The sequence below is a fragment of the Calonectris borealis genome, chromosome 30 (assembly GCF_964195595.1).
Source record: "Calonectris borealis chromosome 30, bCalBor7.hap1.2, whole genome shotgun sequence".
Lineage (NCBI taxonomy): Eukaryota > Metazoa > Chordata > Aves > Procellariiformes > Procellariidae > Calonectris > Calonectris borealis.
The window spans coordinates 1,132,973-1,150,736 of NC_134341.1; the positions used below are offsets into that span (position 1 = coordinate 1,132,973).

General features: G+C 47.7%; 2 protein-coding genes across 2 annotated transcripts in view; one reads left to right on the plus strand and one right to left on the minus strand.

Moving 5' to 3' along the window:
• The window catches only part of SCN8A (sodium voltage-gated channel alpha subunit 8), a 59,514-nt gene extending 49,572 nt beyond the window's left edge, over positions 1-9,942 (minus strand). Inside the window, exon 1 of the mRNA XM_075133653.1 lies at positions 9,815-9,942. The gene's annotated coding sequence lies outside the window, so the exon portion shown is untranslated. The remainder of the gene's footprint in view (positions 1-9,814) is intronic.
• A 3,307-nt stretch (positions 9,943-13,249) lies between these two features.
• On the plus strand, positions 13,250-17,274 carry LOC142073658 (thiol S-methyltransferase TMT1A-like). The gene is made up of 2 exons (XM_075133676.1): positions 13,250-13,810; positions 15,470-17,274. The coding sequence occupies exons 1-2, from the start codon at positions 13,316-13,318 to the stop codon at positions 15,704-15,706; spliced, it is 732 nt and encodes a 243-aa protein (XP_074989777.1). The 5' UTR covers positions 13,250-13,315; the 3' UTR covers positions 15,707-17,274.
• The last annotated feature ends 490 nt before the right edge of the window (positions 17,275-17,764 follow it).

Consider the following 17,764-nt stretch of genomic DNA (forward strand, 5'->3'; position numbering starts at 1 on the left):
CCTACAAAAGAGAAGAGCTGCGAGGAAGTTCGTTTATCTGAATCCAGCCGCCTACAAACCCTCTGCAGCTTTGCACCTTTTGCCAAGCTCTCGCTCGAGAACCAGCAACAAGAATATATTGCATTTCTGAGCTACTGGTACCTCTTCAAGCTTTTCACGCTCCAGGAGGAGGCCAAGAGAGGAGAGGAGTTACAGAAACCCTGCACTGATGCAACAGCACTGCAGTGCTGCAGGCTGGAGGAAACCCAGCCCTGATACGGCTTGGCACTTCAGGGAGGAACCCAAACACCAAAGGGGCAACGAATTCAAGAGGAAAGGCAAAATAACTACGAGTAGACGGCACAGAAAGAATCCAAAACCTATGCGGGATAAGGTCCCTTAAGTAAGGAAAAAAGATCATCAGAAAGGTCGGATCTTTTAAGCTAACATGCACACAGCATCAAAATATATATTGAAGATTTGGAATCTCTGGAAGAAGAATGACTTTCAAATTCCTTGAAAACTATGATATAGGACTGAAACGTTAAAATTCAGCTATGTTAGCATGATGTTAGCCACCAAACATCTTGGCTTTGAAGTATTCATGTGGGAAGAGTTCACAGAAGCCAGAGACATCACCAGGACGGAGGCACGCTCCCACCCGTAAGGAAGAGCTGGGACACGTTTGCCCAGTCTCAGCAATGGGCACGCTCCGAAACCGAAAATCACAACGTTCTATGGATTGCCATGGACTTCATGAATAAATACAGCACGGAAATATTTTTAAAATACCAGGAGATCCCAGCCTTTAATATAGAGCCTGGGGTATTTCCAAAAGCCAGAATGTCAAGTGCAAAGTATCCTTCCAAGTGAGTTCAGATTATTCCTTGCAACCGCCTCACTCTAGCTGGGCACTGCCATTTACACACTTTCTGAAGGCTCTGACTCGCGTGCAAATCTAAAGCTGCACCACACGTGTAGAACTTAAACGCTGTTTCCGCCTCTTATTTGGTACCAGAGGTACCAGGCTACACAGCGTAGCCTGGGCTGGGATTTTTTCATATAAACTTGACCAGGTATTTCTAGAGTAATAACAACAAAAACTCAAAACAGATGGCAGGAGGGCGAAAGAAAAGCCAGTATCTTGGTCACATTATCTCTAGAAACATCACAGAATAGCTTGCTGATATTAAGGAAAAATTAATTTATTCTATTCTTGCAGCATTTGCATGCATTTAATAACCAGATTTCCCACATACTGTGAAACTATAGAGCAGCATTGGGGATGTGGTCTAATTGAATGGCACAGATAAATATGTAAGGCCTGAATTTAGAAACCAAACTAGCTCAGGGACACAGCATAAAAAAGGGAAAAAATGAAGGCACAAATGAATGCCTGATTTGTATGCACAATTACACAACCGGCAACTGAAAGCAACCAACTAATCTGCTAAGTGGCCATTTAAAAAAAAAAAAAACAACCAAACAAAGAAAACCCCAACAAAAAAAAAAGAACAAGAACCGCCCCCCCTCCAAACCTGGTACACAATTGCACATCACAGTGGTTTTGCAAAGATCCTGTCCATTAATAAATCAAGACCCACTTTGACGCTCTACTGATGAAGCAGTTACAAGTTTGCCTCATGCCACTTACTCTCATTGTGTTCACACTCGGTGCAGACTGTTCTGCTGCTGACGTTACAAGAAGCAATTGCTTTTGTTTCAGCATTTGGGCTGTTACTTGCTTGATATCAACACATAATAGCGACCTGGGGCTTTCATTTCTTGGGAAGTTCTTGCCTGTTCTGACTTCGTTTGTTTTCCCAGTAAATTATCCCATATTAAGATAACGGACAAAACTAGGATGTAAACTGGAAGGATGGGAATGGAATGTTTATTTACTTCCTTAAATCCGACCCAAGTAGCAGTTTTTATATCTTTGATAGCACAGCATTACATGTTCTTAAGCTGACGAGCCGCGCTTCGCAGCTCCAACAGCCAACCCCTAATCTTTACCTTTCCTCAGCATACACAGACGTAACTGCCCAGGGTATTTCAGAGAGCTAGTTTTATTAAAAAAAACCCCAAACATACAGACAAATAGTTTGGAACGCCTCCGTTACGCAGCCCCACCGAGTCCTCCAGGCTCAAGCGATGGTGCAGAGCAGGCTGTACAGTCATGCAACCACCACACCCGCAGCCCCTTCTGCCAGCAAGGAGCAGTGGTTAAAACTGGATGTGTGGAGCATTCCAGTTGTTATTGAAGCAAAAAATGGTGAGAGTATCAAGGATTTCCACTTTCCAGATTTACCGTTTTTCTCAGTAGGAAGAAGAGAAAACCTCAATAACAACAAAAAGTTTTCACGTGAGGCTACAATAATATTTCTTAAACCTCTGTCAGCATTCACCACGGGAGGCGTTTTTCAGTATTCACTGGAAGAACAGAATGACTTTAGAGTTCATGAACATCTGCTAAAAAAACCAAAAAATCCCCCCCAAGCCAGCCACATAGAACAAGGGTGTCAGCACATCTGCTTCTCGGGTGAGCTCAGGCTCCAGTCTGCCTATTTCGGTAAAACTTTCTGCTGTACAGGCCTGTGTGGAAGCACAACCAAGAGGGTGAGCTGGTTTTTATTCCTTTCCCTTTTTTGTGTATTTAAATTAGTTACTAGAGGGTATTAAAAAAACAACAGGTGTTATCTAATTATTTGATTTTTTTCAAATAAAACTACTACTTAAAGACCTTTACTAAAATTAGTCCTTACCCATATGTTCACTGAATGAACAAATATTAAACTATCTTCATCCTGAAGATCTCAAGATTTAAGCGGAAAAGTTTCTCTGCAGAGAGAGAGGGAGATAGAAAGGGAAAATAATTTGTCCAAGGTCACCTGGAAATCAGTGGCAGAACTGGAAGCTGATCACAAGCACTGGGACTCTCCCAGGCTCCAGTCCTGTTAATAACGGGCCGTATGTAACAGCCTCCTCCTTTAATGCTGTCTCCAGCCACCAGAAACCGCCCGACACCCAGTGCAGCCAGCTTTGCACCCGAGAGCGAGACGACTCCTCTGGCTCACAGGTACCTGTCCTGCTTCCCAGGCGTCTTCTGGGAGAGCTGGGTGGCTCGTCCTCATCTCTGTCCAGAAAGGCTCTTCCCCAACGGCACATCTGCTCTGCTGAAGCACAGCCTGGGCGGCTCTGCACGGCAAGCCTCTTCAGACCAAAAACCTTGTCAATCTTATTTTACAACCCAGTATGGTCTTGCTGGGATATACAGAAATTGGTAAGAATAAATGCTAGAATTTATTTTGGCACTTTCCACTTGATTCTTCAACCTCTAAGAGGAGAAACATTTTGACAATGGTGACAAAGACTCACCATCCAGGCAGAGTCGGAGCAGAGGGTTCGTGCTTTACCGAGCCACGGACAACTGCATCAGGAACAAGACTGCGCTGCTGGGGATCAACACAGCGGCTCCCAGGGACTTCGGGGGACTCGGGAGTTTGTCCCGGGCACCTGGAGGTCGGTGCACAGAACTCCCTGGGGCCAGACTCCGTCTTTACACACACATTTTTCAAAGATCAAAGATTTTACACCAGAAAAAATGCTGTACTGAGGTGCCCAGTTGCTAAGACTTAATTATTTTTCCTAAATGTTCCCAGCAGTCCGTTTACTGGTACATGATAAAATATTCTAATAAATTATTCAAGCTGATTGTCAAAATAAATTAAAAAACACTTTTGAGGCAATATCTTTGCTTTAATACATTTCTTCATTTATTAATTTGCAGGATTCAGTCATTCACAATACATCTTTCAGTTCCTTCGAGAAAGAGCCCTTCTATATGAACTTTTATATAACCCACACAGACACTTGTGGCTTTTGATTTGAACACGCAGGGTTGGGGCAGGAAGGAAAACATAGTGTAGATGAACAGCCCTCTGAAATTCTACTGCATGAGCGCCTAAAAAGCTTCAAGCCAAACCAAATATCCATGCATGAGAAAATCTGTGGCTGGAAATGGCCTTTGGAAGAACTCGCCGATCTGCTCCATCTGCAGTAAATTCTGCGTGTCTAGAAGAGGCCAATTTTATCAATGAAAAGGTACAGCAATACAACTGGCTGAGATGCAGGAAGAACCAGCTCTCATGTCACATTTGATGCTATGAAGCGGAAGGAAAAGGAAATATTTTCACTTTCAAGCAATATGTATTGTTTTGTTGCTGGTCATTTTCCCCACCCTATGTCACACGTTGCAGAAGCCTCCCGGGCACTCGCCTCTAAGCAGAGCTCAAGGGCAGGCTCCGGACAGGGCAAGAAAGCAGTTCTGCTCTTGAGACAGCAGTGGCAGAACTGAACTTGAACACACACCTCGAAAGGTAAAAACATGAACAGAAACGTAGGGAGGAGAGAGAAGCACAGTAGCAACCAAAAGCAACAGAAAAATAATAGAAAACATATTAATAGTTAAAGATGCTTTAATAAAAGCCCGAGATACTAAAGATCTAGTCATGTGGGTTTTTTCAATCCCTACCGGTAGCAGTATGACTTCCGTAATGTCACTCAGTAAGTTACAAGAACTAAAAATAGCTAACCCAGCTCTCCAGTTCCCCGTGCTAGCCGTTACTCAAAGCTGACTTGCATTTATCACCAGTCTCACATAGGAACTTGGAGATTCATACAGACTAAGCAAGCTGAAGGGCAGCACTTCGACTTCCCCTTTTAAAAGCCTAACTTCTGAACAAAGAACTGTTCAAAATAGTTACTGTGCAATAGTTATGACACTAACCCCAATTTAATTCCTGGTTCAATTCATTCAGCCTATCAGTGACCCATGAAATAGGAGCAAGGTAACAGTTATTCCATACAGTAATTTTGGAGGGATTCGTTTAATGTTGTGGAGCACTCAAACGGCATGATTACAAATGGTACGGTAACAAATGGTACAAATATGGACAAATAAGAAGGGAAGGAGAATAAATAACTCCCCTTCTAGTTCTCTGCTCTGACACAACATAGACCTCAGAATTTCTGCAATGTTCTGGAACACAACCCATGCAGGCCTGGTGTTTCCTTACAGTTGCCTGAGTTATGCTGTCTTCATCTTCTCTTATCACGCCACGCATATCTCATCTGATTAGACAAAAATCACCCTCCCCTAATGTCAGCTCTTCCCAGTTGTCTTAACGCTACCTCCCTGGTACTGGCGTCACTGGACAGTCAACAGCAGTTCATCTCCTGCTGGAAACGCCATTGGAATAGCAGCATTTGCTGCTCAACAACAAAGTTTCTAAACGACTTTCCCAGTCAGGTGAAATAGATCCCACACTGGAGGGCCTACGCATCACTTAAGTCACGTGAAATCAGAGGTTGATTAAATCCACCAACGGCCTAAGGATCAGGTATCCAGCTCTGCACCCTCGTAACTGTAACGCCAGACTGCTTTAGTTAGGAGTTAGGCTCCTTAGAAGTGGTCTGATTTTTAAGGATATTGAGCAATGACACCTCTTAGCTTCCCACAGGACTGCTGGGAATTCAACAGGCCTGGAAATAAAGACAACTTTTTATTATTCTTGTCTTCAAAGTAACAATAGTCTTGTCTAGCATTAGTTATAGAAACAACTCAGTTTATGCCTGGGCCTGTCCTTAGCCATGAAAAGAAAATTAGGTAAGTTGAAGCACTAGGGACAGGTACGTAAGCTATCTGTGATGAGCTTCAACTGCTCTCTTTTTCAAGCATCCTTCCTCAAAACCCAATGCCAGAAATATCATCTCAACGGCCAGAGAGAGCTAGATATTGCTGAGTTTGCCCCAACAAGCTGGAGGAGCTTCTGAACCCAAGCAAGCACCACCTCCTCCCTCAGGAGTCAAGCTGAATGGTTTCCAAGCATGCCCAAACATACAGAAATGAGTAACTGTGTGCCTGTGTATTTTATTTGGTTTTAGAATTCATATAGGGAGTTCTAGTAAAAATAAGTAACAGCGTGTACCTATCAAGAGACAAAGAGAGAAAGGAGATGGCTTTTGGTAATTCTCAATATTTTCTGCTCCCTACTTCTCTAGCAATGAAGGTTTTATTTATGTAACTTTAAAACCACTGCATGTAAAGTTCACAATGCGTTATATGCTATTCAACAATGAAAAACATTGCTGCTTTTTTTGTTAAAAAAATCATCCTGGCATTAACTGCTCAGAATACTGTATTTATAAACTCCTCACACCTTTCTGCTGGCACAGGAACAGAGAGTAACATGGAATGGGACTTTGAGATCTTAGATAGGAAGATTTTTGCATTCTGAAATGGCTGTTTTCAGAAAGGAGCAATTTCAGAGTTTTGCTACAGTCCAGTCCCTGCTGGCTACTCTTTCTACTTAAAATATCCTGTATGCTGATGCTCCATTAGGCAGGAAAAATACTTTGTTACAGGACAAAACCGAGGGAAGAGAAGGCAGAAGTTACTTAACTTTGGAACAGTATTTAAAGACAGTCTTTCATAGGACAGAAGTTGATGCAAAGTGTTAAAAGCCAGTCTTGAATCTGAGCTAATGTCAGGAAGGATTTTTAACACGCTTCTGTGGCAGTAAGCCACCTCTTCTCTACTTGTATTCTCCAGCTCAGCGACTGTCCACTCCACGCCAAAGAGGAACATCAGGGCACAAGGGGGAAAGTCCGAGCATTCAGTTACTTCTGAACCCCACCAGATTCAAGCCAACAGTCCAGCGACGACGAGCTCTCTACCCTACTACCACTAACGTAAGCCATCACAGGCAATTTCCTCTCCGGGGTTTCTTATTTTCCCCACGCTTGTTCTCAACTCCAGTGCTTTTGTTTTGCTATTTTACCGCACCTTCTTCAATCCAAACCATTTCTTCGAACACAACAATAAGTTATTGATTCCGGTGTATTTGTGGATGTCAATGGCCGTTGCAGCCGCCGGGGAGGGAGGCAATCGATAGTGAATGGAAACCATGTGACCGCGTGAACACGGCGTGCCCCGGCGTCACATACGGCCTCCGGGGCCAATCGCCTCTGCAGTCATTGAAAAATAGCACGGATCAATTGGTATGTAAAGCCGGACCAGTTCATTTTAATGAAAAAGCATGCTAAACAAGCCAGGCCAACCCACAAATGAATGCAGACACAACACACAAAGGAGGAAGATGACACCATGATTCAGATTTTCAAGCTACTTCATTTTCACTCAACACTGACTTTGTTTCTGTTTTATTTCACCTCCGTTAACCGAGAATGAAAGTACAGCCATGCTCAATTTCTTGCAACATGCAATCACCCTCTCTTCTGTTTATTAGAAACCTAGCTTTCCACCTCTGCTTGCAAAGTATTCACATAATTATAATTGTTCCACTGAGCAGTACAATATCTATACCATGATCTAGATATAAGCCATATGCATGAGCTTATATAACTGGCTAAATTATTTGTAACAGGTCCAGGTCCTTTCAGCTGGGATGAATGACGCTGTAGAAGTGTTGAAACATGTAAAAAAAGATCAAGTAGCCCTTCAGTCACGATGTTAATCATTTTATTTAAACATCCCTGAAGCTACGAACGGGGACTTCCTAAACACACAGCAGATGGAAAACACAACTGGCCAAGCTCTGCGAGGCCTTGCATTTTACTTGTACGGAAAATTGCGTTATGGAGCGCTGCTACGAGCGCTGACCATTTGTTTCTTACTCTAAAACGCATTAACTCCTCTCCTCTCGCTTTACAGCACCAGAGGCTATTTATAGATTACAAACAGCTTCACGAACTTTACGTAACAGCACCCTGCCCCCGAGAAACGGCGAGATCCAAGGGGCGGTGATGAGCCCCAGGTGGGACCCCGGTTCCGCGAGGGCGGCCGCGGCCCCCGGCCCCGGGGATCTGTCCGCTTCAGCACCCGCCGGAGCCGACACGGGTTCTACCGGCACCTCCAGCATCGCATGCGACGTTCTTACGGGAAAACACAGGGCCACGGCGAGAGGAACTCGCCCCCCAAGCGCTGCTCCCTGCGGAAGGGAGTGCTCCAAGGCAGCCACCATCGGGGCTACCTCCTGCACACCGCCTGGCCCGAATCGTCACCTCTGTTTGGAAGAGCATCCATCACGGACACAGAAAAATCAGCTCTCCTATGCAAGAGTACTTCCAGGCCCCCTCCCTCCAAAACAGGACTGCCAGCCATCACCCGTGAGAAAACCACTGATGTAATGCTTTCTTCCCTTTTTGCCTCTAAAAACACCAATCGGAGGGGGCAATCGGGCTCCTAGAACACCCTCGTTCCTCGTAATTAAATCTCCCCCAGTGTGAAATGAGGACATACGGGTCATGGGTTCCCACTGGGGGTGGAATGCTGCAGTGTTACAAGGACCAGGTTACACCTCTACGCACAGCGGAAATACGGCCAGCGCCCCATAAACCGACCCCACCTGCCCGGCTCCTCAAGGATCTCATGCCGATCCCCTGCAGCACGGCACACATGGAAAGCCAGCGGTGGATGAACCTACCACACCTGGGATCCCTCTCCAAAATTCAGCTCAGGCCCCTTACAGAAGATTAGCTCCAGCTGTGTTGGCCTTCACGCCCAGGCTTTCTGCTCACACACACTCCCCTTCCCGTCAGACTTTTAGACTTCACCTCGGATCATCTGCAGCTACTGCCGTGGAGCGTCTCTTCCAGCTTCCCCACCCCCACATCAGCTGGGCATAATTTGCACCAGAAAGGAGGGGGGGAGGGGAAGAAGACACCCAGATTTTTAATAGAAAAAGCTTGTGAACATGCAATTCCCTCTCCCCAGGAGGGAAAAAATAAAATAAATAAATCTGCCCTCACCATTCCCCTGAAATCTGTGCGGTGGAAGGAAACAAGAGTGCAAACCGTGATGCCAACATCTGGGTCAGGTTGGAACCTCAATGCCGCCCCACGCATCTCCCCCACCAAACTCTCTCCTCCAACTTCTCCCCCTCCCCTGGCAGCAGTAGGATGCTGAACAGTAGGAGAAAAGGGGGGGTGGCGGAGGGATGTACCAGCTCTGCAGCTAGGGCTGAGGGGGAAGGGATACCGAGAAGAACTCCAATTATCCCTCCTCTCTGCCTCCCCACAATGCAGACAAAGAGCACAGCCCCGAATTTAGGGGCCTGGGGAGAAGGGCCCTCGGGCTCCCCGGGTTGTGGGATGGATGAAGAAGGGGGCCCAAACGGAGCTGCCGCTGCTCCAGGCTGAGGGTGGGTGTAGAGGGAGATGGCCCCCTCCCAGCCGGGGGAAGGCTGACCCCGAGGCCGCAGAGACGGCGGGCTGGAGGGCTGGCAATCCTCCCTTCCCCACGGGGGCCTCGGGCTGCAGCTGAGAGCGGGGGGAGAGGGTGGATGGACCTTCCCCCACCGGCGGCAGGGGCTGCCCCGGGAGCCCCAAGGATCCCGGCTGCTGCTGGGGCGTGGAGGGCGGTGTTGGACGGGGAGAGAAGCGGGGGCACCCCGGTACCCCCTCCCTGAGCGCAGAGTGAACGGGCATCCAGCGGGGCGAGCTCTCCTCCGGAGGGTGGAGAGGGGAAAGGCTCCCCGGGCACCCCCTCACTGCGGCCGCCGCCGCTGGAAGAGGCGGATTTGGGGCAGGGGGCTATCCCTGCCCCCCAGCCGGCTCCCGCCTGCACCGGCGATCGCTCCCCATGCAAGCCGAGAGCTGCCGGAAAATCGCTCTGCGGCAAAGAGCCGGGGGGGCAGAGTGTGCTGCCGGGGGGGGGAAGTATGAATTAAAAAAAAAAAAAAAATCCGGGGAGCAAAGGCTGGGAGACCCCGGGCGCGCCCCGCGGGGTCCCCGCGCCGGGGCTGCAACTTACTGTGGCCGCTGCACTAGCGCGTCTCCCGCAAGGCGTTGCTGGACTGCGGAGGTGGGGGAGCTGCAGGAGGAACTGCGGTTGTCGCCATCTTGGTGCGCTGCCTGCGCTGCCCCCCCGCGCGGCGCGCCGGGCCCTGCCCCGCCGCTGCCCGCCGGCAGGGGGCTTAGGGAGCGTCGCAAAACTCCCGGCGCCCGCGCCGCGCGGCTGCCGGACGGGGGTGGGGACCCCCGCCCCGGGGAGCCGGGACACCCCGGCGGGGAGCCGGGCAGGAGCCCGCGCCCCGAGGAGGAGACGCTGCCCCGAGCGCCCGCGGAGCTGAGCCCTACCCGGGGGGTGAGGCGGCCCGGCGCCCCCCCGCCGGCTTGCAGAGGCGCAGCTCTAGGCCAGGTTAAGCTGAGCTTTGGCGAGCCGCCGGTGCTCACGCCCGCCCAGGGGCCTGTACCGGTACCACAGAGCGCAGACAGAGCTCCCAGCACCAGCCCCCACCGCCATCACCCGAGACACCGGGAACCGTGGCGGTTCCGCTGCTGGCGGTGCTCGGCTCCTGCACGGGCGGGCGGGCGGCAGCCCGGGGACGAACGTGGCTCAGGAACGCCGATTTCTGACCGTTAGAGCCCAACTTTGTTTAGGCCGGTATGTCACCTCCGTCTAATGTACTGCCCATGCAGGACTGACTTCAGAATTAAGAGCAAAAGTCCTACAACAAACACACCGGGTGCGAGCTGTGACAGATGTCATCCGCAGAGCAAGAGGAAAACTTCCTATCGGCCAAACACATTTTCTACTTTTTTTTCTTTTTTTTTTTTTTTTTTTACAGTTTCAGGATAAGCTAAAACTTCCGATGGCCGTGCACAGCACAGATTGCATCACCAAGAAGAGCTCCGTGACCGCATCCTGGACTACCTGGTAACAGTAATATTTTACAAAGGAAATTAAAAAGCGGCAAAATGACATTTATGTCGTATATGCAGTGATGTTCTTTGTCCAGTAGATTTAGGCACTGTATTGGCTTCTTCCTTCTAACCGCGACCTGGGCTATTAGATTTCTTCTCAAAAGCCCTTCCTCAGCACCTGGCAGGTTTCTCGGGGAGCTGTGGAGCTCCTCGATGCCCAGCAGCTCACCAAAGAGGTCGAAGTCCACTAGGGAATTCTGTCCTCAGCTACAACCCCATCATATATGCAGATTCCTGTTTTTTTCCAGTAAAATAGTGAATAAGAGAGTGCTAATAATTGATCCAAGTTATCCCTCTTCAGTTAAGAGAGGCAACTCCTCCTCCTTTATACATAGAATTTATGCCTATAATGTTATGCCTATAATTTAACACTGCAATTTTAGGATCAATTTTTATCGTTATGTAGTTCTTGTTCTCAATAAGACTGTGCCTGTGTTACTGAAAGAACCACCTGAAACACAGTATTAGGTTGCTGTTTTAGGGAAAAAAAAAAATCCACCTTGCAGAAATGTCCTCTTCACAGAATTTTAAATCTTTGTCCTCTGAGCAGAGCTTTAGGAGTTGTGTGCTGAGCAGACAAGCTAGCAGGGCACAGCACTGTGCTGGAGAACTCATTTATCTTGCTTTAGAAATGACACAGGAACTAAATCTGCCCTCACTTTACATCGCTGACTTTTATGGCACTACCCTACTGTAACACAAGGGCAGACGCAACCTAAAAAATGTAGATATCTCAAGCCATAACTAATCAAAAGCACTTACGCACACATTAAATAAGCTGCTTCAGAAAGCTACAGATTCTGAGAAATTTTTAGTCCAAACTGGACCTTCCGTAGCATGGTTCTCACTAAGGCTTAAATTTGAGGCAGATGTGAAGTAAGTGGAAATAAAAACACTGAAATATAGAAAAAAAATCCACTGATAACAAACTGCTGAGAAACATCTCCCAAATATGAGTGTTTAAGTGTCCAAACATGGAAGTTAAGTGACATAACATAAGAAAAAATACCTCCTCTACATAGCTAATGGTGCCAGCAGCTTTGAGCACCCAGGCAAAGCTGCCGGCGCTGGCAGAAGGGACCGGGCAGGCAGCAAGGCGAGCCGGCCCCCGGATGGAAACGCAGGAGCACACCCGGGCGTCCAACTAGGGCACCCACAGAGCTGCTGGGAACTGTGGGCACACGGGTCCCTTTGGGGCGGGCCACGCACCAGAAATACTTCAAGGACATTCTGGGGCCCCAAGGGTGTTATTACAGTTTGTATAAGGTATCTTAAAGCAAGGCGCTTAAAGAAATAAATAGGTCAATGCCCTCAGAGGTTGAATAGTGATAACAAAACAAAACAAAAAGTTCCTAATTGACCTAAGCGATCCTGGCACAGCCTAGGAGAGGCTCTATCCCAGATAAGAGGCATGAAGTTCCGCACAATCCCTGTACAGAGTTATACTTCCGCAGACTGCCCCATCCACCCTTCTGATCGGCCGTCAGAGCCATCTAATTCGTTATCCCGATCCAGGGTGAAGGGGAATCCTCAGAAAATGCACATACTCCAAAAGTATTTCCAAAATAATGCTGCCGTGTAAAGCAGATAAATATTACAACTCCAGCTAATGGTTTTGCTTGCCTGTAATCAGAACAGTAAAGCTAATAAAAACCATAAAACCATTGGGTTAAAAGAGAACAAAACTACCCAGAACTTAAGCAACAGAACTAAGATAATTCAGTAATTCTGAACAATAACTACCTGGCACTGTGCTGTCTTTTTAAGGAGCACACAGCTGCTCAGTACAAAAAAAAAAAATTGCTTTTTAAGGATACTGCTTTTTCCTTATTTCATCATTACAGCCCTCACTTCTCCCTTCACCTTTGGATAGCGACCTCTGAATTGCCTCCTCCGTTCCTGGGCTCGTGGGCAGGGGTTTGTCGTACACACGCCTCTGCAAAGCGCAGGGGTGCCTGCGCTTCTGTAATGACACCCAGGTGACTGTGTATCTTTGCTGTAAGAGGCAGGCCAAGTGAAGCTAAACAAAGTTTAGTAGCTGGAATGACTCTGTAATTTAAACAGGTTGTTACATGGGTAGCCAGACTGCTATAGTGGAAAAGACTGCTGCTATATGATGGGTGCGATCCTTTTGCTATACAGGTGTAGGATGTTCTTAAGCAAGCTCTGTATCGCCTGTAGATGAGCTGGTCCCCAGACCTGCGAGTTGCAGCGGCTCGGGGGCCCGGCAGAGGTGCGGTGAGACAGCACGCACCGACGTGGTAAGGAAAACACTCGTGGGGTTTGGAGCCGTTGTTTCTCCCAGACAGCGGGCTCCAAGCAGGCAGGATCCGGGCTTTCCGATTCGATCCAGTTAAACAGGCAATAAATGCAGAACAACTCACACGTGCCCGCTGGCAGGGCTGGCTCTCCCCCGCCCCGCCGGCGCTCCCGGCACGACCGCAGCGCTGCCGCTTTAAGAGGGCGCTCGGCGCCCGGCCGACGGACGGACGGACACATCCGGGTCCGGGGCGGCCCCGGCAGCGGGGCGCGCCTGCCGCCGGCGGGGATGGTGCTCGTCTCCGTCCTCCGGCGGTGCGTCCAGCTCCTCCTCTTGCCCATCCATGTGCTCGCCTGCCTGGGCTTGTGGGACTCCTTCTATAAGAAACTCTTCCCGTACGTCATGGCCAAGGTGGCGCCCGTCTACAACCACAAGGTCTACAAGCAGAAACAGGAGCTGTTCGGCAACCTAAGAAAATTTGCGGGCCCTTCGGGCCAGCTCATCTTGCTGGAAATCGGCACGGGCACCGGCACCAATTTCCAGTTCTACCCACCGGGCTGCCGGCTGACCTGCACCGACCCTAATCCCAACTTCAGAAAGTTCCTCCTCAAGAGCCTCTCGGAGAACCGGCACCTGAAGCTTGAACATTTGGTGGTCGCTTCTGGCGAGGATCTGCACCAAATACCGGACGGCACCGTGGACGTGGTGGTGTGCACCTTGGTGCTGTGCTCTGTGACCAACATCAAGAAAGTCCTGACGGAGGTTTTGCGAGTGCTCAGGCTGGTAAGCTGGGGCAGCGCGAGGGAGACTGGGGATGCCGATTTGTGTCGCAGTAAGCAGAGTTGTCCGTACTGACCTACATTCAGGATGAATGCAGTCACCCGCACCAGGCCAAGAAAGAGTTTAACATCAACCATCATACCCACTTAGCCACTCACAAGTCATTTTCTTTGGCGCTGCTTCACCTGCAGATGAAAGAACCAGCTCAGCCTGCTTCCCCGCTCCCTCCTCGGCAGGACCGGTGTGCTGCCAGGCAGCGCAGGGTCCGGGGCACCTGCGCCGTGGTGCCCGTTGCCCGGGCAAGTGAGACACAGCTGCTCAATCCGGGCAGCCTGGCTCCTGCACTTGCAGCTGGGCAACCTGCAAAAACTCCAAGGCCAAAGCTGTTTCAGAAGGAAAAAGAAAAGAAGAAAAACACAAAAACAACCCCCCAAAAAAAGCCGAGGAGGTGCTGGGAGCGAGGAGGAGGAGGAGGAGGAGCAGAGCAGTACTGGACAAGCAGGATTACTGCAGTACAATGGTGGGCTAAGGGCAGGGAAGCAGGAAGGGATGTGCATTGTACCACGGGTAAATTATTAACAATTTCCGTTGCCGTGTGTATTCTCTAGCGATTCTCTCTCTTATCTTTAAAACTTGTCCACCTAAACAGGTATTTTCATTATAACCTAAGGTGACACTTGTAAAATGCCACATTCACATCTCTCTCTTCCAATACTTTTTTCTCCAGTTACAATAACTGGGGAAGAGTTTAAATTAACACAAATCCTGTCCGCACAGGTGAGCTAAATCTGTGTAACTGGCCAGAGCTTCCATGTGTAAATGAGACTTCAGCCCTGCATGTGGCTGAAAACCTAATTAATTCCTCGAGGCAATCTTACAAAGCAAAACTAGGGAAGAGGGAGTAAGATCATACCCGAAACACTCCACTAAGAAGAGGAAGGAAACATCAGCTGACTGAACGCTTGACTCCTCCGTTTGGCTCCAGTGAACGAGTTTTATGGGAAAGGTTTGCGTACAATACTAGATTTGCTTTTTATCCATTATTTATAAACACGGAAAGACATTGAACAGATGTGGTCAAAGACACAATTAAACATCGATAGGGTTCACCAGACTGACAATGACAAAACTATTACACACTACATACGCTGACTGTAGCCTGGGACGCTAGGTTGCTGCTTGCTAAAGCTATCTCACATGTTTTATAAACATTAAGAAATAAACTCTTTTCCTTGCTGGTATGTAGGGTAAGCAAATCGTTTATTCACATTTCTCAGATGAGAAAAACTGAAACACGAGGAAATTGAAGTGGTTTGTCCAAGACCATCCAAGGCAGAGACAGAAACCTGGCGGTGGAAGCTCCTGCCATCAGACCGCGCTGCCTCTTGCACGATCCTAAGTTGCGCCTGTCAGTAAACGTGTAGTCATCCAGGAATAAGCACCATCTTCCACAAAAACTGAATGAATGGGAGGCAATTTTAGAGACTTCACAGTTCAAACCAAACATGACTCTGGCATGCATGACATCTAGGAAAGGAGTCTGGTCTTCAGAGAGGTGATACAAGGCAGCGTGTTTACCAATATGCAAAAGATAAAATTCTGCATACAGAGGTGAACAGCCCTAAGTCCTTTTAAATTTTTTTTTATGGCACTGTTTTCCAGGGTGGAGCTTTCTACTTCTTGGAGCATGTGGCTGCAGATCACTCCAGTTGGACCTACTTTTGGCAAAAGGTCTGTGACCCAGTCTGGAAGTATTTTGGAGATGGGTGTTCCTTGAGCAGAGAGACACAGAAGGAGCTGGAGAAAACTAATTTCTCAGAACTGAATTTGAGGTGCATTCGTGTCACACCTCACTGGATTCCTACTAGTCCTCATATCATTGGGTATGCAGTAAAATAAATGACCACGAGCACTGCGGGACACAGGACCTCCCTTCAGTACTCCTTTCGTGCTTTATAGAAGGTTTTTCACCCTTACAGTCAGCCCACCTACAGCAGCTGGCTACCCAGAATAAAAGTATGGGAAACTTCCTGAGCAGCCACAGCACTTTCAAACCCGGAATCACATTCTTCCATTTGTTAGATAGGCTTTCTGGATAGAGCTGTGAAATAGAGCTGCCGCACAGGCACCAGGCAAACTGGAAAGAAGTCTAGACAACGCGTTTCAGTCCAATACATAATAAAGGAGGAGTCAGCATCTTAGAGAGTTGAGAAGGGGGAGAGGGAAGAAAGGGAACGGAAGATAACATGCAAGCAAGTACAGAGAGCTAACGTGTTTCTAAGGGCAGAGAATAATGCCCAGCCTCTAACGTTTCTGATACAGGACATATGCATAATAGATATGGCATCAGTACGAGCATCTTTATTTCAGTCTTCCCATTATGGAATATATTTACGAGCAGGCATTCGTTTGCCCGTGCCACTGCAGTCCTCGCTGAAAGGACTTTCGTTTATTCAGGGAAGCGCTCATTACAACACCAGTTCACTAGGCATAGTTCTCGCTGGCCGCTAGATGCTAATGCTATCAGCGCAGACTTAGCTTGAAACAGCCACCTACAAAGCAAAAAACAGAACTTCTCTTTATACTGGGAGAAAACTGGCATTTGTTAAATCAGATGGCAGAAACCTCATCTCCGCTGTAAAATGCTGTTACTAGATCAGCCGGGTCCGTAGAGCCCTTTTGTCATGCTCTATTAACATGTTTTACCTATGCTCAAACTCTTCATTTTCTACTCTCCCTCCAATCTAGATCATACCTTAAAGAGGTCTCTTTTAAAAGCCAGGAGTTTCATTAGAAATGTTTTCTAGTTGTCCCCTAGGACACCAAGAGAAGGGGCTGCTCTCTTGGCCACTGTTTAACCTTTTCTGTGATTTCCTGCAGTATAGCAGCAAGGAATTAAAACCTGGTACAGATTATATTTATAAGAAAATAATGCATTATTGTCTCTGTTTTGTGCTCCATACACATCCAACTAGTCTACAGAGAAAGTAATTCCCCTTGTTCAAATTTGTTTCTCTAATGTAGTTGCCACAAGGTGGAGGTATGAAGGTATGATAATAGAGTTCGTTAATAAAGCAGTCTAATAATGATGCCGACGTATGCTAGATTTTATGTTTATTACCACTAGAGGGAGGAGGCAACACATCGGACAACGGGACTACCTATCATTCAACAGGAAAACAAAATTCTCCAATGCAGTTCACAATTTAACTGCCTTTATTAGGGACCTGAAGTCCTCCTTTCCCTACACTAGGCTCACCTGGAGCAGGGCCATTAAATGCTACCAAGTCTACATTGCTACCGAGTCCTTTGAAAAAGTACTGGCGACTGCAAAGTTGAAAAAGTTTTACAGAAGGCATTTAGCACAGAATGGACAGCTCATTGTTGACTCAAGCTTATGAAGTTAATAAAACCAAGCCATATACTGTATGCAGCGATTATTGAATTAATAAATTGTTTTATCTCTGTTCCATGATTCCCATCAAAGGTCTGAAAGATAACTAAGAAAAGCAAGCTCATTCTCTGCAAAGGAGCCCATATGCGCATACCAAAGTATTGTAGGTGTCCACAAAGTGGAAAGACTGGAAATTGCTGTTGCAGAGAAAGCACAGAGCAAGTAGCTGACTAGCTCACCCAGCTACTTACAACAGGGTGGTAAATTAATTCTTAAACAAATGCGTTTTAAATGAAATGTTTATCAAACTCCTAACGAAACGCCTACAGCAAATCCAGAGTTCAGATTAATTTCCTTCAGCTCACTAAAACAACATGCAATGCCTTTAAGAGATAGGCACTGTAACCTGAAACTGCTGAACACCAGATTAGGGCATCTTATGACTTTTGGCTAGTGGTTACGTACAAAGTTGTACTGCCCAGTTTAGCCGGGTTACGCAACAGACTGGCAGCTCCTCTTCCGCCAGAGCTGGGACGCTACGGCAACTGTCGGGTGTGCAGTCC